General features: G+C 54.2%; 1 protein-coding gene across 4 annotated transcripts in view; it reads left to right on the top strand.

The window, feature by feature from the left end:
* Positions 1 to 12,405, top strand: part of PEBP4 (phosphatidylethanolamine binding protein 4) — a 188,133-nt gene extending 175,728 nt beyond the window's left edge. For 3 of the 4 annotated variants that reach the window (XM_070414091.1, XM_070414089.1, XM_070414090.1), the window contains 2 exons: positions 2,084 to 2,197; positions 12,159 to 12,405. In XM_070414091.1, the coding sequence (XP_070270192.1) occupies positions 2,084 to 2,197; positions 12,159 to 12,355 (311 nt within the window). In that variant the 3' untranslated portion in view covers positions 12,356 to 12,405. The remainder of the gene's footprint in view (positions 1 to 2,083; positions 2,198 to 12,158) is intronic. The other variant, XM_070414092.1, reaches the window with a different exon arrangement.
* Positions 12,406 to 21,792: the final 9,387 nt, after the last annotated feature.

Genomic DNA, 21,792 nt, shown 5'->3' with positions numbered 1-21,792 from the left:
TGGGGAGGGGCGGGTGGGGCATTCTCTTCCTTCCGCCCACCTCTCTTCTTTCCTGCTCCCAGTCCCAGTGCGTGGTTGCACGTGGCTGCATGGACTTCCCTCTTCTCTGATGCCCTCCTCTTCTCACCCCCTCCTCACCACCAGCTCCCCTCCCTCTCAGATCCTGGCTGCAAGAGCAGGCCCTCCACTGACTTACAGGGAATGCCCGGGGGGTAAGCTGGCCTCTGGCAAAGGGCTGAGCAAAACGACCAGAGAGCTGCATGGTTTTGGAAACCAACTCAGCTCAGGCACTAGGAAGGCCTAGATTCAAACCCCAGCTCCACCGCTTACTGTCGGCCTGGCTTCACTGCTCGGAGCCTCAGTTACCAAAAACACCCACCCTACCAAGTTGTTGGGAGGATTAAAGAGATGTCACAGGGGAGGCACTTGGCCAGGGCCTGGCCCCGAGAAGTGGCCGAACCTGTGTGCCCTCCCTTCCTCCTCGCAGCTCTCATCTCTGCTTTCGCCTCTCCTTTCGGAGGGAGTTCTTCAGGAAAGCTCCCTAGTGAAGGGATTCCTGCTCCATCTCCCCTGAGGCTAATTCCCAGCTGCATAGAATCAGCGAGTTACAGCTCCAGCCTTACCCACAGGGAATCATGGCCACCAGTCTCTGGCAGCATGGGATAGACCCACCCTCAAGTTCACTCGGCCACCCTCACACCCACCTTCCTTGCCGAAAGCTGGCCCAGCCACCTCTGGCCTCCACACACCACGCATGCAAAGAGGCATTGCGGCCCTCACCTATGCTTAGAAGTCTCTCAGCACTGGCCATGTTTGTGGGGGGGAAAACTGACTTGCTCACATTTGTGCACACCGGCAGACACCCTCCAAAACAGCCTCAGCACACATGCACCCTGGCTCCTCCAACACCTGCCCCTGCCCCAGTGTAGACCCCACATATACAAACCCTCATGGCTTCTGGAACACCCTGTGCTACTCTCACTCTGAACACACACACACACACACACACACACACATCTGATGTAATCCAAAAACTCAGGGAGCGATGAATAGTCAGGAAATCCCCTGGCTGTGCGCAAGCTGAAGGCCCATGGCCGGAAGTGCACGGTGAGGAACACCCCAACAGCTCCAAGCAGCAAGTGGCTCTTGTCTAATGATCAGGAGAGGGAGGTGGCCATAAAGTACCAATACTCCCCCCCACCAGCATCTTCATTGCTAACACTCCCTCCCCACCCACCCCCAGGAAAATTCTCTGCTCCTGGGAGAGGGAGATGAAGGGAGTGAGGGGAGGAGGAAGAGGCACAGCATGCTTGGAAGGAGGCCCTGCTGGAGAGCCCAGTCCAGCCTGAATAGTCTTGGGGGAAGGATGGAAGACGTCCCCTCCCTCTGCTTTTCTCCCAGAAAAGATCTGCCTCCTGCACAGGGGGCGAAAGGGAGGGAGATTGCCTTCTCCCCCGGAAGAGCCTGAGTTGGTTCCCATTCCCCCAAGCACCCAGGTCCCACAGCTTCCATGATCAAACCTTTGAACCGAGTCCCACCCACCCCCATAACCACTTCCAGATCCTCCGGATCCAGCCAAGAAATTGACTTCTTTGGGGATTGAGTTCATAAGGAAATGCTGAAAAAATAAATAAAAATCCACTGCCAAATGTACTCAGAGGAAGATGGGTTTCTCTCGAGGCAGGAAATCTATCAGGATAGACTAAAGCAAAAAAAAAAAAAAAAGAAAGAAAGAAAGAGAGAGAAAAAGAAAGAAAGAAAAAGAAAAGAAAAGAAAGACAACACCCACTGGCCCAGAAAGGCCCAGGTGCCCACCAGCACCCGAAATCTTCAAACAGACCACACCTCTTCCTCCTCCCCCACATCCCCAAAAATGTGCTTCCTAAATGAAGCTTCTGAGGAGATCCTGACAAAGACAAATCTAATGGCGTGCAATGGGTAAGCCCCCATCTGGGACCCCAGGAGGGTCAGCTGGGACCAGGAAAGGCACAAATGATTCTCTTCTCCTTGTGCCCAGAGCATCCAGGAGCTCCTGGATCCTGTGGCATGTGGAACCCACCCTCTCTCCCTTCTCTGCCCATAGCCTACCAGCCTCCTACCCCACCACCCCTCAGTGGCTTCCATCGCTACCAGTTCTCCGTCTATCAGCAGGAAGGAAAGGCCATCTCTCTGCTTCCAGAAGAAAGCGTAGGCCGAGGTAAGGCCTCCCCATCCTTCAAGGCCAGGGTGAATTCTGGGATGGATCAGATACTCCATTAATGGGGAAGTCGGGACCTTGACCTCTACCCATGAACCTTGAAGGCTAAGGTCAAAGGGTGGTGTTTCTTGGGAGTGAACTGGAATAAGTGTCCAAAAGGAAATACTGGTGTCAGGCATAGTCTCTCCACAGAAATAAGTCCCATAGACCAAGATGGTGGCTTTAGCTGGCTGCGGGGGAAAGGGGGGGGGGGGGGGTAAGAGGAGTCTATTAGGTAGGGTCCCAAGGGGAGTAACTGGAGCCCAGGAGAGAAGCATCTCCCCCGCAGCCTTGAATGGCATGTGCAGGCAGCTACCCCACAACACTTCGCAGGTAATTGTACCTTATAATTGAGTCTGATCTGGGCAAGAGGGCCCTGGAATGCCACCCTGCCGGTCTGTCTTCATTGGCCTTTAATTGCTCTGTCTGCCTGGTGCCATCTCAGTGGTAGGGCAAAGACTTCCCCAGCCATGGCCCCTCCACCAGCTTCCTGAGCAGCCCTCCTGGCATTCTGGAGAGAACCCCCCCACCCCCACATACCCCGTAGCTTCCTAATGGCTAACCCAGCCCGCCCGGCCTCCCTCCTCCTCCAGAGCAGAGGATAGGAAGAGCCATGGCCACCTGGCCACTACAGTGCCACAGGTGACTCACCGGACCCCGTGTGAGCCACAGCCCCTCTCCGGGCCTTACATTTCTCTTCAGGAGAATGGGAAATAAAACAATTCCTGTTCATCTACCACCGCCCCCATTTTAGGGAAGGGCAGATAATGTGGAACACACAAATGCCAAGTTGAGAGTACAAAGAGCACATCCCCCAGGCTGGCAGGAGGGTGAGTGGGCGTCATCAGCCATTTCCTCTCACCCAGTGACCCTGAGCAACCTCCACCCACTGGGAAGCCAGCACGACATTGTTACAAACCTGCTGCCCGAGGCCCCAGAGGAGAGGAGATGAGCCCAGAAAGGCCCTGATGGAGCGATGGAGCCCTTCGCTGAGATGTGCTAAGCGGAGGCCACCAATCACAGAAGGCTCCAGCCACCCTGGAAGCCGAGCTGGTGCAACCTTTCCACTGGTGAACCCTCCTCAGGTGCCCTCAGCACCTCGCCGATCTGTAGATCTGTTTCAAGAGCTTTCCCAAAGACACACTTTGAAGTTTGGATACAAAGAAAGAAACGCATCTTTCCCAGGCCAAGCTCAATTTCTCCATGTTCCTGGACCCCTGTCTCACCTAAAACGCCATGAAGTCCCTTCCACCTGATTTCTGGGGCTGGGAATTAGCACCTGAGCCCACCTTGCTCCCCCACACGAGGGAGTCTCATGAAGGAAGGCAGTGCCTATGAGTCCTACGTTAGACCTCTGGGTCCCAGTGTGGTGCCCTGGGCCGGATGAGGCTCAGACAGTCCCCTGAAGGAGCCTCCCTTGGATCAAGTGCTTTCTGCAGGCAGGACAGAGGGGGTAGGGGAGAGCATTAGGCAATGCCAGGAGGAGCAGTGAAGAGGGCAAAAGAGGAAGGGTGTGTGCCAAACACTCTCCCACCCCTGCCCTGGCTGGGTCCTGAGGTTTGATCCCAGCCCACCCTCCAGAATGCACGGCAGCCCGTGTGCCCCTCCTCTGAAAGGAAGCAGGCAAGGTTGCTGGGAACCTATCAGGCCTGATTAGTCCTTTTGGATCTTTGCCAAAACCAGGGTTTCTTGTGCACCTTGCCGCCACCCACCTTTCATCTACATGAGCACTTAGAACTGGACTTGCATCAGGGCAGCGTACCTCTGGCTTCCCTGCTGTTTCGTTTGCTGCCAGATATGGAGGCGGGAAGATTATCCTCCCAAATAAAGCCCCGCCGTGTGATGCCTTCCACGGTCCAGCGCTGTGCTAGACGCCTGGAGAGGACAAGATGGCACTGTGAACGTTCCCTGCCCAAAAGGGGCTGACAATCAACTTTGGAAACACATAACAATGTAGAGCAGCCTACAATTAAGCAGTTAATTGTGTGTGTGTGGCGGTTGGTGTCGACTTAGGGATTGGCCGGTCCCTTCCTAGGATCCCTTCCCTCCAGGACACATGCCCTCTTCGGCCAGGAAGGGTGCAGAAGTCTCTCACCGCAGGGGAGGAAATCTGGATTCCAGTCTCTAGCTAGTGATTTGACTTTGGAGCAAGTCAACTAACCTCTCTGAGCCTCAGTTTCCTCATCTAGAAAATGAGGGGTCGGATCTAGATGATCTACAAATCTATGTGGCCTTGAGGCTCTGAGGATCAGATGGGGCCTGGGCTGGGCACTGGAAAAGAAGATTTGAATCCCTGAGTGAAGGAGAGAGGGGAGGGAGCTCTGGGCTGGGAAACCTGCAGCTGCAAAGATGTGAAAAGAAAAAAAAGGGAGAAGAAGAACCCTTTGTGAGGGGCCAGGGTGGTGATGAAAGGAGAAAATGGAGGAAGGTTGTGGAGGTTCTCAAAAGCCAAGCAGGGGTGTGACTTGGATGGGTACCGTGGAAGCACGAGATAATGCCCAGGGAAGAAGAAACACACAAAAGCACTCCCCAGAGCTGACTAAGCTGGACTGGTGGGCACAGCTGGCGAGAGGAAGAGAACAGGAGGCTCCAGGGCATGCAGATGTCGGGCATGGATGGACCAGAGGTGACTGCAAAAGCAGGAGCAGCCCTTGCACGACGTGGGGACTCCACGGGCCTGGCGCTCTCTGAAGCACCTGCACAGCCCTGGAGAGGCCAGGACATGAAGCCCTGCCAATGGGCACGGGCCCTGGGGCTCGCTTTGGTCTGGGAAGGTATCTGTGGAAGGAGCCGTGTGTCCTGGGGTATGAGTGGTGTAACCAGCCACTGTGTCCCCTGGAGGAGCAGGCAGGAACAGCTTCTAGACATTGGAGGGGAAAGGTCTGTCTGCAGGAGCCAGGTAACTTGTCTTCCATAGAAGACAGTTAACTTGACCCAGTCCTGTTGGGTCGCTCCCTCCCTGGGATTTAGGTATGAATAGCAGGTTTAGAAGAGAAGGGAGTGTGAGATTACTCTAGTTGAACCTGTATGGCTGGGGGTGGGGGGGCGGGGGGGGGGGGGGCATTGCTCAGATCCAGAGGCTGAAACCCTCTCCAGGATTCCTCTTTGTTCTGCGACTCCAGGACAACATACATGGGGTCAGTAAATGGGAGATGTTGACACCCACACTCCCGTGTAACCTTGAACAAGCCACTTGGGCCTCAATTTCTACATCATCAGCATAAGAGGTTGGACTAGTTGGTCACCACGGAGTGACCCTGAGCAGATTTGCTCCCAGCTTACCACACTCTCCCCTTGTCCAAGTTCTGCTAGATAGATGCAGGGAGCGGGGATCAGGCTTGACTCACCCAGCCACCCCACACACTGCTCAGAGGAGGCCTTCCATCAGAGACTGGGCTGCCGGGACCACAGCAAGGGCCCTGGAAGGGGATTCGGAATGATCTTGCTTCTGGTTTATGACACCCTACCTTCCCGCCTCCCGCCTCCTGCCTGTACACAGCTCCTTCCTGTGCGTGCCGTTTCCCCCACCATGCTTTGCTTGATTCGAAAATGCTTCCACATTCATCCCAACAATGCTAGGAGCCGCATGTTCGAGGCACCATTGTAGGAGCCATGGGCACAGAAGTGAGCCACATGGATGTGTGTGTCACCCGGGGTAGCTCGCAGAGAGAGGAGGGGATATTCACGTAGCTCAGGCTCGACCACATTCCCAATAGAGGAGAGCGCTGAAGCTCACGGAGCCCGAGCGGGTGCCTCTGACAAGAGCAGCCCGGTTTCACTGACATGTGCTCCAAAGGCCACAGGTCACCTCCCCAAGTTTGGAGTTGGCATTATCTCGGCCTGTCTCCTCTCAGCTGACCCTCCCTGCCCGCTCCTACTCCTCTGAGACACTCACACAACATTCTGTTGCACTTCCTTAGTCACTGGCTTTTATCTCTTGTGTTGCTCAATCATTTTTACTTGTATGGGCCCCACTTCCATCACGAGACTATAAATTCCTGGAGGGAAGAGCTCACCTGTCTATGTTTCCCTTTTACCACCTGTCCCTGTGCTCAGCCCACTGTGGACTTTCAGTCAGTGAGCGTGTTTGTGTGTAGGACACACCCACGTAAGCACATTCACAAGCCTGAAGCACACGGATCTGCCCATTCTCACACCCCCATGCTCCCCAGCACACCTCACCGTCAACTTCCTTTAACACCTGGAAAGACAGCTACCTCTGTGAGCACCAGGCCCACCAAGGACAATTCCAGTGTCCACCTCCTCCCTGTCCCAACACGGGAAACTGAAGCCCAGAACAGTGAGTGGCTTGGTTGATCAGGGGTCCTCAGTTTACAGCAGATTTTCTTCTGCCTTTTAGAGCAAAGCTCTTTGTACCTGTCACCAGCACACCCGCATGCCTGCTCCTTCCACCCGGACCACCAGACTCCTGGGCCCTGACGTGGGGACAAACATGGAGCCAGTCCGATTGCCTGCCCTCAGCATCCTTGGCCAGCAGTGGCCGCCCAAGGCAGTGGGTCCACACGCCCCTTTCCTGTGGCTGAGCGCTGTGAGGAGCTGTGGTCTGCACCATGCCACACCTCACCCAGAGGTGTCACGAGCCAGCCTCATGCTCCTCTGGCGAGTAAGCCAGGGAAATCCCCTCTCTGTCCCTCAAGATGACGTGCTCAGCTCACTCTGGAAGCCTCTACAAGACCATGAGCCCAGGACGGTGTGTCCGCACCAGGGGAGCTAAGGGGCCATGCCAGGCTCCGGTCCCCACCTCCCAGGGGCAGCCTCGGGGCCTGCAGAGAGACTGCTCCCGGTGAAATGGGATTCGAGGGGCAGAGAAGGGGTCTGGGTTCTGGACTAGGCAGCCATAATCTGCTCTCCAGCACCTTTGGCGGTTGAAATAAGCAGCTCAGGGGAGCCCCCCAACCCACAGGGTCAAAGAGGAGAGGCAGCAGAGACTTGCCTCTCAGCGGGGTTTAAGCTTTGCTTGTGGCACCTAAAGGCCACTGGGACGCCGTGGGCGGTTCAGACGAGGGATGCTACGTGGAAATGTTTGACAGCACAGACCGAGGGCATGAAGGCAGCAGAGCTCCAAGCAGCTCACAGGAGGTGGCCTAGTGTGGAGGGACAGAGGCCGGCACAGTGAGGGAAGAGCAGCCGGTGCAGGCAAAGGTGGAGGGAAGGGGGCCTGCCCGGAGACCAGCCCCAAACACACACACACAGACAGACACAAACACACGGCCCACTGCAAAACAGCCCCCACTCCCCGCCATGACCTCCCATGGTGGTTCACCTGGCCAGGCCCCAGAACCCCCAGGGCCAGCCCCTGAGTCACCGTGTGGGCTTGTGTCAGGCAGGCCTCTTCTGCTCCAAAGAGCCCCGCCCACCTGGCAGAGCTGGTAGGACTGGGGACCTGGCAGCAACTCAGATGGAGCCATCCTGGGCAGCTCTCGGGCAGGCCCACTGGCTGGGAACCCTGCACACTCCACAGGGCCCACGCAGCCCTTGTCAAGATGCAGGCCGCAGTCGAGCCAGACATCAACCGTCCAAAGCAATACTGAACACATCGTCCGCAGCGAAACTACAGAGCATCGCCACATTTTGCCCCGAATTCCAGCTGAACACTACCACCAAATACTGGAATTGATCACTGGGAGCAAAGCTGACAGCTGCAAGCCTCCCCTCACTCCCGGCCCCGCCGCCACCAGCCACAGGGACCAGAGAGGAGGGTGATCCACTTACTGGTCATTAAGAACTGCAGTTCTCCAGAGGAGCCGGGGTCACCCCTCCCCACTCAGGAACTCCCCCAGCATCCCACCTTCTCACTCCCTCCAAAGTCAAAGTGGTCCCCCCTGCCCTGAGCCTCTCGAGCCCGCAGGATCAGCACTCAGCAAATACTCGCCAGGAGTAATTGGATGCAATGGAACATGGCTTTTCAGCTCCTGAGGGGAAGTCTCTGGATGTCATTTAACGGCGCAAAAATAAAAGGCTCAGGCCTCCCGCCCACCACCGCCAGGACATCATTAATCTCAGCAGAAAGGATCAGCGCTCCTATCACCGCAGCCAGCCCCGCGGAGAGCCAGACAAATTGCGGGCGAATCTGCGCTCAGGGTGGCGGTGACTAGGCTGGCCGTCAGGTTTTGTGTTTTCCCCTGACAAGAAGCAGTGGCGCCCCTGCCCAGGGGGCGAATAAGGGCAGGCCGGGGAGGAGAGTGGACACCTTGGTCAGACACAGCTCACCCACCTGTGGTGACGGGGCGGCTCTGAGCCAGGCACCCCAGGGCCCAGGAGAGGCTCAGGCAGCTCACATGGTGGTTCAGAGGAGGTGACCCCAAGGCTCAGTGCCCTGCCCCCTATTCTACAGCCTGAATGGGGGCCTGCCTCCCAGTGAGGGCTTCCCAACCCCCACTTCCCAGGCTGAGAGGGGGACACTTGATGGCCTACTAAGGACCAAATGACATGTCAGGTGGAGAATGTCCCTTGGCTAGAGCAAGGACACTCAGGGAACACTTTTTCCTATGCTGTTAGGAAGTCTTAAGAGTGGGCCTGATGGAGAGACTCTGGGGGTGCTGCTAGGGGTGGGACCACATCAGCTGGAATGGGGGTGGAGGGGGCGCTTTGAACTGCTGGCCGAGGCCACCCTTTGAAGGTCTAGCTTATTAGTCCAGTGCTGTCTTAGCAACTCAACAAGGGCTGGAATGGGCCTGGATAAATGTTCCTCTCTCTAAAACCAGTAGGTGAGATGATGCTTGAGTCTGATTTTGCAAGATGGAAACGGTGCTCCCTAAGGTTGTGTAGAGACCCACCTGCTCGTCATATGTGGCAGCCCCACCCTAAGGAGACCAGACCTCCGTGTTCCAGTCCCTGGGTGGCTCAGACACCCTGGCTCTTTCTCCCTGTAGCCGAAGGCCTCTGAAGTGCACTCCCCACCCATGCCCCGTCCCTGGAAGAGCCCATTCTGGGTAGGTCCAGGGCACACGGGCAGTGGTCAGACCTCAGACAGCAGCAGCGCTCTTCCTGCATGGCAGTGGCCCCTGCAGCCCGGGCCCAGCAGTGCCATACAGAATGGGGCTTTCCTCCATGCGGTGACATGGAAGCCACAGCCTGCAAGCTCCCAGTCTCTCCCCACACACCCCTGAGGGCCTGACTCACCCCCATGCCTTCTACAACTTGCACTGGGTCAGTTCCTCTTGCCCTTTGTGGCAGGAAATGGGGGTGTAAGGAGTCACCGCCAAGCCAGGGGAGGAGGCAGCGGGAGGCCAGCAGCCTCCTGAGGGACAGAGGGCAGGTCTGAGGAGCTGCCCACGAAGCCCAAGACCACAGGGTTGTCGGAAGTGGGACAAGGAAGGAGCTGCGAGGCTGCCAAGGTGCTCCAAACTCCATCAAGGAAGCCATCCGAGCTAGGGGAGGGCGCACTGCTGGAGCGGGAAGCCAGGTCTCCCTCAGAGCACAGGGGATTTCTTTCTGCCATTGCCCTGATCTCGTGATGAGTTTCAATTCCCTCCTTGCCACCCCGGTTCCTTCCTGCCCTGCTCAGTGGGGAAGGCCCACTTGTCCCCATGCCTGCCACACACCAGTTCACCCAAAGCCCTTCACCTGGCGTGAACATGCACACACATATGCATCCACACATGCACACACATGTGCACCCACATGTACACATTTTCCCAGGGTCATGAACCACAATATTTTTCCAGCCAGCCAGGCTCCCTGCAAGTAAAGGCCTGGCCAGGCCTCCTAGTGGAAGACCCACAGGGTCAGTTACACACCTCTCAGCCCAGCGGCAGCCCATCTGATAGGAGTGGCTCTCTCCAGGGCCCGGCCACCCTTGCCCCAAGAGAACTCCTGAAACCGCTGCTTTCCAACCCAATCTGAACACACAGTCACTGAGCCCAATAAAATTTGGGTGAACCTGAAGAGGCCTTTTTCCCCTTTACAACTAAGAAGCAACCTCACCAGAACTCCATCTGTACACTAGGGATTAAAAATAGTCTCCCTTGTGAGGATTAATTGAATGAATGTGCATGGAGTCCCTAGAACTGTGCCCGGCACATGGAAAGCACTCTATCAGCCCTGGCCAGTGTGGTTCAGTTGGTTGAGTGTCGTCCAGTTTGATTCCCAGTCAGGGCACATACCCATGGGTTTGATCCCTGGTCAGGGTGCATCTGGGAGGCAACCGATCGATGTTCCTCTCTCTCTAAAATTAATAAAAACATATTTTTTAAAAAAGAAAATACTATATTAGTGTTTTACTATTATTTTTGGCATTATCATTATTATTTTTTTTATTTTCTTTGAATGAAAAATGTCCTCCCCTTGAGAACATCTTTGAAATGCAAACAGCCCCTGCAGGGAGGGAAGGTAGATGGAGTATGGAACACTAGCAGGAGGTGGGTGCAGACAGAGAGCCACTGGTGGTAAATGGGCAACTCTGAGAGTCATTGAGTTATTCCAGGATGCTAGCCGCTCACCCTGTTCTCCCTGTGCATTACTGTCCTCCATTGATCCAGGTCATACCCGACGCTGCCTTATACCCGCCGCTGCCTAGCTCTGCTCTGGACAAGGTCTTCCCGGAGCACTCCCTCCGCCCAAGGAAGGTTACTGAATTTAGCAAAAAAAAAAAAAAAGAGAGAGAGAGAGAGAGAGAGAGAGAGAAAAGAAAGCCCTGGCCCGATGGCTCAGTTGGAGAGTCGTCCCACACACCAAAAGGTTGTGGTTCGATTTCTGGTCATGGCACATACCTAGGTTGTAGGTTTAATCCCTGGTCAGGGATTGAATACGGGAGGCAACCAATCAAAGTCTCTCTCTCTCTCTCTCTCTCTCTCTCTCTCTCTCTCTCTCATCAATAAAAACATATCCTTGGGTGAGGATTAAAAGAGAGAAAGAGAGAGAGAGAAGGAAATACAGAAAGCCCAGTTCAATTTGAATTTTAGATGAACGAGGAATAATTTTTTACTATAAAGATGCTCCATGCAATATGTGAAACATACACTAACAAATTATTTGTTGTTTGCCTGAAATGCCAATTGAACTGAGTGTCCCGTATTTTCTCTGGCAACCAGCTGCCAAGGGTGCCTGAGGCCCAAAGTTTGGGAAACAAGAGCGTGGGAATTTGCCTCTGACCACTTCCCTCAGCCTCTCCCCAGTGCCCAGGGCTGTGTCCTCCCTGCCCTGTTACTGGGCCTATTCACACTTGCCCCAGAAGATCCACCTCCCTCGATGCCCCTGTGCTTTCTCCCCTTGAGAGGGCCCCTCAGACGTGAGCACAGACTGGGCTTCTCCAGGCTCCAGCCTGGGTACACCTCACCCACGCGCAGCTCCCCTCCAGGATCCAGGTGCTCAGAAGCAGAGAGAAGGGGCCCTGGCCATATCCCCCGCCTTTGACCTCTGCCACAGCCAGGAAAGAAACCCCGCTGCACAGTCTCTGAGACAGTGGTTGGGGTTCTGGGGAGGAGATTAAATGAATGGCACGAGCACTTCTGCCAATCTCAACCCCAGCAGCTGGGGTGACCAGCTATGAAGGAAAGAAGCTTTAAGGTTTCAGTCATGAGGTCAAGAAGGCCTGCAGGAAAGGAGGGTGGGTGGGGAAGTGTGCTGACAACCTGATTGGGTGTTTCCTTTCAGCATGTGACCGAGGCAGCAGAATTATGCTAAATAAAGGGCTCTGGGGATGAGGCTAAAGGCTGCTCTTGACTCAGTCCAGATTCATGTCCCCAGTGCTTTCTGGGGAGCAGTACCTTCTTAGGTGCTCTGCTAACATCCAGGGGTGTCCTGCAGTTGGAGCCAGGGGCACCCCAAGTACTCAGACCAATGGCCAAAGGCATCTCCTGCTGTCTCCACTCCCCCAGAACTGGCCTCCCTCTCACCCCTGCCAGCTCTCAAGTCCATGGTTCCCTCTCATTGCCTCCCTGTGGTCTGTTTGTCCTTCCAGGCTTTTGGGACATGGATAAATTTCTGAGTCGCTTCCAACTGATTACACCTGAAGCAAGCACCCAGTTCATGACCGAAAATTACAAGGACTCGCCAGATGCCGATGTTCCCGTACGAGGAAGCAGTAAGCCCAAAGACCAACTCAAGACCTTAGGCCTCGCCTTACCGGTGTGTGTCCACATTGCCCACCACCTATAGTCTGGATGTGGAATCCCCGCTGGGTATGAAACCCCTGCTCTTCCAAATTAAAAAAGGAATTGTCCAGGGATCACTGGTTGGATGTTTTGTTTTCTAGCCTGTCCTCCTTCAAACACCCAGGACAGGAACTCAATTGGTGTCCAGCACTGAGGTTATAAATGCAAGTGCGGAGGGGACTGTGGCAGGGATACCTGGACAGGCAGGAAGTGGAGATCCCCAGCCCTGAACCTTCATGAGTCGCACTGTGTGACCTGGAGAAAATCACTCACCCTCTCTAAAGTGTTGCTTCCTTGGTAAAGTTTAGGTAGGAAGAGGAGGGAGAGGCAGCTGGTTTATCTCCAGGGTCCTTTCCAGCTCCAACATTCAACGCCATTCATTCAACAACTACTGTCAGCACCTACTACATGCCTGACCTTCTGGTAGGTGCTGGGGATCCAAGTGTGAACATGGCAGACAAAACAAGGGCTTACCATCCAGTAGGGGAGAGGAAGTTGCATCAGATGACCACAGGCAAATTATAGCAAATGTGACAAATGCTCTAAGGGTGCAAAGGGGACTTGCTTTATGATGGAGGGGGAGGGTCGGGCAAGGCCTCTCAGAAGAAGTGATATTTGACTTCATGGCTGAAAAGCAGGGTAGGAATTCACTATGAGTAAGCACAGGGGTGGCGAGCATGGCAAAGAGAGGGAACACCTCTGGGCTCCCATGGCGAGCAGGGGCATGCGTGGCATCTTCCAGGAAATGAAGGCCAGTGATGTGGCCACTGGGACAGGTCGGCAATGACCAGAACATGCCAGGCCTTACAACCATGATAAAGTTTTGGATTTTACCCTGAAAGCAAGAGGAAATCATCCTATATAATAAAAGCCTAGTATGCAAATTGTCCCCTCAGTGGTTGTTCGACTAGGAGTTCGACCAGAAGACTGGGAGTCCCGGAGTTTGACCGCTCGCTATGACGTGGGGCTGCGATCTCTCGCTGGCTACCTGGGGGTGGAGGTGATGAGGATGGAGGTGCAGTGAGAATATAGGGTGTCCTCTGAGCTCACTCTCACTTTCCCTGCTACCCTCCCCCGGGACACCAGGGCTCGCACGAGCCAGGGAACCAGGGCAGCCCCCCTCCCCCTGGTGCCAAGCACCTACTAGGAGTCTGCCCTGTACCTGCGCAGCATCTTCTGGGTGAACCAGGTGGCAGCTGCTGGACCACAGGGGCTGGTTGGGCTCCCCGTGGGTTCATGCAGGAGCCAGTCTTCGAGGCCACTGGGAGAGAGCACGCTGCCCATGTGGGGATTCGGGTGCTATGACTCAGGCGGAGGGGGCCGTGCGGGGGCTCTGAGGCCAAAGGGCCCAGGTGCTGCCCAGGGCCCAGAGGTCAGCTGGGACCTGCCCTTCCATGCCAGACACTCACACTTCAATCACCAGCCAGGCCTACGGACTGCACCCGTGCAGGAATTTCGTGCACTGGGCCCCTAGTGAAATGATAAATAGATTAGAGGGCAAGAGGGGGCATAATCTAATATATGCTCTTAGAAAGTATAAAGAAACTCCTTAGTTTCTACAAAGAAAGGATTTCCAGTGACTATCTGCCCTGGACGTCCCCTGAATGTCTCTTGGCTTCCCCACCAAGGACCCCTTGGAAGCACCTCTGAGCTATGGTCTCATTCATACCCTAAACCCTGGTACCTCAACTACCCCACTCCCAACTCCAGTCCTCTCAGCCCCTCAATCTCTGCTCAGTTTCCCTCCAAGAGTTAACGCCGTCCCCCAACCCCCCATACACACACACACACACACACACACACACACACTCCTTGGCTAAAATATTCAATGCTATGACTCAGGTGTGCACAGTGCCTTGAGCTCCCCAGATGAAAGGGGCAGGCTGCAGCCGGGCACCCCGTTATTACCCTCTTAGATCCAGGGCCCACATTATCAGGAAGGTAGAGGCGCCCTGGCCACCCCTCAGCTAGGCTAAGCACACTCCAAAGTCGCTGGAAGATTTTCATGGTGAGACCTGAAGAGCACAATGGGCTGGGAGACTGCATGTGTGAATTGGGAGGGAAGTGGACATGTTTCCCACTTCATTGATTAATTCAACGCCCTGCCTAGGTGGTGGACACCAAGTTCTTATTCTGCAGAAGATCCACTGATGCCAGCCCAGGCAGTAGAAACTCCCTACTCCCTTCTACCCACCAGACAAGCTTGTCAGCAAAGCTAAAAGCAGAAGCAAAAGGAAGTGTCCATTTGCAGTGTCATGGAAGGCAGCCTCAGAAGGGACTTTCTGGGTGTATATGAACCTCACACTCCCCGCAGCCCCCACCCCACAGGCCCAGAGTGTAATTGGCAGCTCCTGTTGGGGCCCAAGGCTGGGATAAATAGCAGGTCGGCTTCCTAGAGCAGCCCCAGATCGAGACACATCCTCCCCTCTTCTGCTTTTAATTCTTTGCGGCTAGCATGTTTATTTTGGGTGAGGAAAAAAAAATCGGATGTTTATCCTTCGAGGAAATTATCGGCTTGCTTTCCTTCCTCCCCCCTTCCCCGCCCCCCCATCCCTTCTTTTCCCCTGGTGTTTTTGGGCTTTTAGTTCAGCTATAGGAGAGATCCTCTGTAAAAGAACAAAGATGGCCCAGACTATAGGCTAAAGACAGCCTAGCAGACAGTCCGGGAGGGAGAGAAAACCTGGAGGCCAAGAGACCTCGGGGAAACCCACCCTTGACTCAGCTCTCTGCCTGCACAACACTTTGGGGCCCCTGTCCCTTTTCACTGCCTCCTCCAATCAGAAACAAAATGAACATGGAGATTGCTCAGAGATCTCTAATGAAGCAGCTACGAAAATTCATAAGGGACATTAGTGACCCCTGAACTGATACTTTTGTCACCATCATCATCAGATACCATTTGTTGGGCATCTTCTGCATACCAGGAACTGTGCCAAATGCCCAACATGTGGCACCCCATTTAATGCATTCCTGCACAACTTCACAGCCCATGGGCCTTCATACACATTCTCTCATTCGATTGTCACGACACCTAATAATGTAGGTATTGCTATTCTCCTTTTCTAGATGAGGAAACTGACATTCTAGTAAGTTAAGGCACCTTCTCCCTGCTCTGTAACTAGTGATGAGGAAATCTGAGGTTAACTCAAGCCTTCTCACTCAGTGCTCAGAGGCCCAGAGGACTGGAATTTTACTCTCTGAGCTACATAATATAAAGGCAGACCTTTCATTCATTCAGAAGCCAGTTAGGCCGAGAGGGAAAACTGGAAGTTCCAGAAAAATTTAAGGGGCGATTCCCCCCAAGCATCTTCCCTCCCCCCAAGTTGAAGCTATTCTCAACCAAGTGTGACTTGTGGGGAGGCCCAGCTCCTGGATACTCACAGCAATGGCCTGGCCAAGCTCAAGGTCATTATCATCCTCCCACCCCACCTGCCCAAGGCAACTACCCTACAGTTTACCATCCTCAACCCACAGAACTAACCCCTCCCTCCTGTGTGATAACTGTTTTTAGGAAAGGAATAGGGGTGAGGAAGGAGGGGGAACCATATAAGAAAACCTCCTGATGGTGGCAGTGATGGTGGTGGTGATGATGATGGTGGTGGTGGTGATGGCAGTGGTGGGTGCCGGTATCAGGGCTGAGCAGCCCTGGCATAGGAAGAAAGCCTGGTAAATGCATTAGGTGGTGTAGTTTTAAAAGCACAACTTTTTGTCCAGCCAGTAGTGGTCAGTGGTTGAGCATCGACCCATGAACCAAGAGGTCACTGGTTTGATTCCCCGTCAGGGCACATGCCAGGGTTTTGGGCTTGATCCCTGCTGGGGGGGAGAGTGGGCATGCAGGAAGCAGCCAATTGATGATTTTCTCTCTCACTGATATTTCTATCTATCTTTCTCCTTTCCTCTCTCTCTAAAACCAAATTTTTAAAAACATATTTTTTAAAAATATAAAATAAAATAGGATTCCAGGAACACCTTAATACAAAAAATCAAAAGCACAAGTTTTATTACCTGGTATACCTGAATTCACATAGAATCTCTGCTACTTGATAGTCCTGTAACCTCAGGCAACTTAGCTGTTTGGATCTGTGTTTCAACTGCAAAAAATAGAAAAATTTGTAAAAGTGGAAGTGCCTTCCGTAACGATCTGTTGCAATGGTTAAATGAGATAACACGGGTGGCGCCCAGGCGCATCGCCTGGCATGCAGGCTGCTCGTAAATGCAGGCTTTCCTCTCCTTGCCGGCCTCCACCGCACCTGTTCTGCTCCCCAGCTTAGTAATTGGAGAGTCACTCTCCCCAGATGACAGTCCTTCCCAAGAGACCCATGAAAGGACCAAGCCCCAGCCCAGTATCCCACTCCCAAGCTTGGCAAAACATTGGGTGGCCTGGATCAGGAGAGATAACTCAGTTCCTTAGCAACTAACAAGCATTTCCCTGTAACGACAAAGACCCTTCACTCAGAATGCTCCCTCTCCCTCCCCCCTCCCCTCTCCAGGTGTCTGATCTCAGTGCAGGAGTGGGGCTAGAGGCTACCCACACCCCCCAGAGGTCTAGGGGCCTCCTGCCCCACCTTCCCAGCAGTCCTGATATGTTACCTGTAATTATCCCACAGCACCTTTCATCCTGGTGCTAATTACCTTTCACATTTACCCCCAGGGGCTGCTTCTAGGAGACACATGAGGTGCACACACACACACACACACACACACACACACACACACATGTCCATATTTCCCCTTCGGAGACCCTCTCCTCCCCGCCCATTTTAGAAACAGGAAACTAAGATTGGAGAGAGGATCAGTTCCTTCAGGGTTCCCAGGGAGAAGGGAGACCTGGTCCCTGAGTTGCTTGGGAGATGAGGAGCCCAGGAAGGAGAAGAGCCTTTTGAAAGGACTGCCAAACTGTGCCAGGACAGAGGTCTCGGCTCTGAAGGCCACCTTGCTGCCGCCACACGCAAGCTGTCCTGCTTAACACAGAGAGGGCATTTCAAAGGGAAAAGGAAATACTTTAATATAAAAAGAAAGGAAGAGAAAGAGTCAGAAAGAGAAGGAGACAGAAAAGAAGGACATGGCTGTCTGGTCTGATGTAGCTGAGAGAACCGCTGGAGACCTATTTAGTACCAGTGCTTTCGTTCACTGCTGTGTGAGCCTGAGCAAGTCAGCGGCCCTCTCTGGGCCCCCCATTTCCTCAGTGATAAAATAGTTTGGGATGGGTGTTCTCTGCATGTGCTGCAGTCTGTGTGGTTATTTGGGGGAATGGGAGAGAAAGCCACTACCACTGTCCCTTTGGCTGCGAGGTGATGAGAAGCCAGCAGGACAGAGCAAGAGCCAGAAAACCTGGCCGGGAGGCCCAGGTTAAAGAGGAGTTTGTAGATGTGGCAGCTGGAGAGCCTGGGATTTCAGAGGAGCCCCTTCCCACAAGCAGCAGCCAGCGACAGAGCTCATCCTCCCCAGATCCCAGCCTCAGGAATCCCCACCAGGGACTCTGCTGGAGAGGGTGGAGGAGGAGCAGGACACAGAAGCACCCCACTTTGTCCTTATGAGCTGGAATCCACCCCACTGCCTCTGACATAAGTCAGCTGGGCAGGAAGCAGAGGGTTCAAAGGAAAGAGGCTGAGCCTGTCAGAAACGCAGCAGGGCCCTGAGTTCCAACTTTCATTTTCATTCTCATGAAGAAAGCAGACAGTGTGCAAAGTGGGATTCCCTCAGGGCCTGAGCAGGAGGGCAAGCATGGGAAGTGCCTCAAAGGAGTCCAGACACCCTCCACCTCCCACACTCACACTCACACTCACATATTCACTCACTCTCACACACACTCACACACTCACTCATTCTCACACACTCACACACACACATTCCCTCATACACACACATATACACTCACACATTCACTCACACACTCACACATTCACTCACACGCACACGCACACGCATACACTCATACATTCACTCTCACACGCATTCACTCACACACACACACTCACACATTCACTCATTCTAACACACTCACACACACACATTCCCTCATACACACACATATACACTCACACATTTACTCACACACACGCGTACACTCATACATTCACACTCACACTCATACTCACACATTCACACACACACACAATTGGACATATACCTGCACATTATCACAAAGCAACAGATCCCTTATGCATGTGCTGTGGCTGCTACACCAGCATGCAGTCAGCCATTCTTTAGCCTTGGTGGGAACTCGGCTGCATACGAGCTGAAGGGACTAGAAGAGAAGGTCCCAGCCCTTCAGAAGCTCTTCCTGTGGGAGAGAGGATGCAGATGGACAGATACAAAGACTGTCAGGATCATGTGACTGTGAGGCCTGTCGGAGTCCAGCACTAGAAGAGGTGGAGGGAAGACAGGCTAACAAGTAGGAGGGGGAGGCATTCCAGCCAGAGGGATGGGGAAAGGGGCTCGAGGAGAGAGGCCTGACAGGTGGTGAGCTCCTGCAGGAAAGACACCCATGAAGAGAGAACTGCTGGCCCCCAGCCAGTGCTCCCACCGGGACATGCTCACACTTTAGTTCACTAACCTGCCCCCAAACCCTGATCCACAGACGCCACCTGCATCTGCCCCCACGAGGACACTGGTCACCACTGTTCAGAGCTTGCCATCCTCCCCCACAGCCCAGGAAACAGACATGCTCGTCTACACATATACAAATGTGCGCGCACGCCTAGACACACCTCTACTATACGCATCCTGAACACACACACACACACACACACACACACTGTAAATACACCAGCCCACACAAAATCACATGGTGTATGCACCCGCTAGACACTCCAAGGTTTCGACTCTGCCAAGCTCTTTCTAGACATCCATGCAAGCTGTGTGTACGTGCATTGTTCAGCCTGGGCTGTCGCCACTGTAGGATTTGCACGCACATGCAGTCTCCATATATGCACGTCCACTTCATTCACAACCTACATACATTCCAGCCCACATTGACACAGACACACCACCCTTTGGACTGAACTGAGGACCAGATAAGGCCTAACTCCAGCTCTCACTTTTCAGTCTTCTGATATAGCAAGTGGCTGGGGTGGGGCAGCTGAGGAGGATTTGTGTGTACACAAGGGTGGGGTGGGTGGGTAAGGGAAGGTTCTGCAGAGGATGGGACCCAGGCCTTCCCCTGAAGTCCACAAGGAAGGCACCCAGACACAACCAGCAACCTGACCTCTGGGCCCTCCCTGGCTGCCAGGCCAGGGAAAGAAGAAGCTAAAAGTGGCTTCTGAATTGCTAAATCAGTCCTCAGTGGAGAAGGGGAAACGCGTCAGTTCCCTGGGGAAGTGGCGGAGCCCAGGGTGGCCACAGGCCCAGGGTTTCTACTCCGATGGAAAAAAAGTTGCTCAAATAGATCTGACGCTTTGTTTTCGAACCCAAAATACCCTGTGTCTACAGGCGGAAGTGTGACCGCGGGAGGGAAGTGGGGCAAGAGAGGAGGGTTAGTTTCCATTGCAGCGACTTTTTCTTTCATTTGGGGTCTAAAAGAAGCTCTCCCAGCGATCCGGGAAAGTGTTTGGGCAAGAGGGGAGTGCGGCTCTGAGATTGGGGCTGGGGTACCCACAGCCACAGTCACCCTGGGCCTGCCACCCTCCCTTCCCTGGAGGCCTGGGTGAAGGACTGCATCCCCAGGGCTGTCAGAACTTTCAGGCCACCTGCTGGCAGGCGGGAGAGCCAATGGGAAAGAGGGGCTGACGCCAGGACTAAAGGGACAAGGCGCAGGCAACTTTGGCTTCAGAGACTTTCCTTAGTGGACTTTGATATAATTTTTTAAACAAAGATCTTATTTACATAAACAAATTTAAAGATCATCCAATAAGTTGGCTAGGCTACAGCACAGACCCACATATTCCTGTTCAGGCCTTGAAGGTCAATGGTACTCATGCTAGCTCCAAAATCTCAACATGCACTCCCATCACTCTCTCACCTTATACTGACTTATTTTTCCTTATGTCACTTATCACCACCTCGTATATGTTTACCTATTGCCCTCCCCACCCTGAACACTCATCAGACCTCGTCTCTCCACAGCAAGAACTTGGGCTGTTTTCCTCACAGCTGTGTTCCCAATGCCTGACACACAGCAGGTGCACAATAGATGAATGTCAACTGTTGGAAACAATAGGGAGGAGGGATGGTCATCACGCAGTTCTATTGCCTCATGGAGACTTGTTAATCCCAAAATCCTGAGGCCTCAACACACCAGACACCCGGTGCTGGGTGGGGGGCTGAGAGGGTACAGTGGGAATACAACACAAAATCAGAAGCGCTTCCAGACCTTCTGGAAGGTTCGGGGCAGGAGGGTGGCAGGCAGATATTTATCAAAGCATTGCACAATGAATGCAAAAGGTCAGTAAGATTAAGGCAATTTAGGAGCGGTGTTGGTCTGTCACCTGGGCTATCAGAAGAAAGGCTTTTCTGCCCTGGCCTGTTTGGCTCAGCGGATCTAAAGGTCCCGGTATGATTCCAGTCAAGGGCATGTACGTGGGTTGCAGGCTCCCCCCCCCCCCCCCCCCCCCCCGCTCCTCCCCCCCGCAGGGGCCCTGGTCAGGGTGCATGCAGGAGGCAACCAATCTATGTGTTTCTCTCACATTGATATTTCTCTCTGTCTTTCCCTCTCTCTTCCACTCTCCCTAAAAATCAATGGGAAAATATCCTCGGGTGAGGATTTTAAAAAAGAAAAAGAAGAAAGGCTTTTCTGAGTGAGAGGTGACTGAACTGCAGGATGAACGTCCTCGGGACATCACAGTCCAAGAGAAAAGGGTCCTGGAGTGCGTGGCGCGGTGGCGGGAGGGGGTTCTGAGCCCTGGCACCCCCACACTGGATTGGACGTGGTGGCCCAGGGCCTGTGAACCCAGCTGCAGTTCAGAGGCGGCTTTGCGCCCTCGGTGCCTGGGTAATATTTACTGGCTTTTAATGACGACAGGGTAATCACCCTAATGAAGAACTCCCTCCGGGCTGGGGCAGCCAGACTGCGATGAGGCAAGCCGCCAGTGACTCACGCTGACTGTGCCTGGATCCTGCTGCCACTGGGCGCGCAGGCCACCGGCCCCCTTCCCTGCTCCGCGCGCCCCTCCAGCCCCCTCTGGGAGCGCGGCCCGAGGCCTGCATAAAGCTGCTCCGCTGGGCTGGGATGGCAAACCCCGCCGCGCCCACTGCTATCCTGGAGGGTCAGGCCGGCGCTGAGACTTCTTGCTCCGCCCTGCGCGTCTCCTCCCCAACTCATATCCTCAGTTCCCCCGCGGCCTGGGGCTGGGAGGGAGTGGGCCAGCTCTGGTGTGCTCAGCACCCGCTGATGATCCCAGGCTCTGCTGGGCTTTGCATCCACCCCGCTGGCCCCACTTTCTCCGCCAGTGCCTCGGTTTCCCCGGACTGAGTAGCAGTAGCTCAAGATTCTCCACACCACCC

This window comes from Myotis yumanensis, unplaced genomic scaffold, assembly GCF_028538775.1.
Source record: "Myotis yumanensis isolate MYYU_CA2020_CCGP unplaced genomic scaffold, mMyoYum1.0.hap1 SCAF_5, whole genome shotgun sequence".
In the NCBI taxonomy this organism is placed as follows: domain Eukaryota; kingdom Metazoa; phylum Chordata; class Mammalia; order Chiroptera; family Vespertilionidae; genus Myotis; species Myotis yumanensis.
This window is presented reverse-complemented; position numbering and strand designations above follow the sequence as displayed.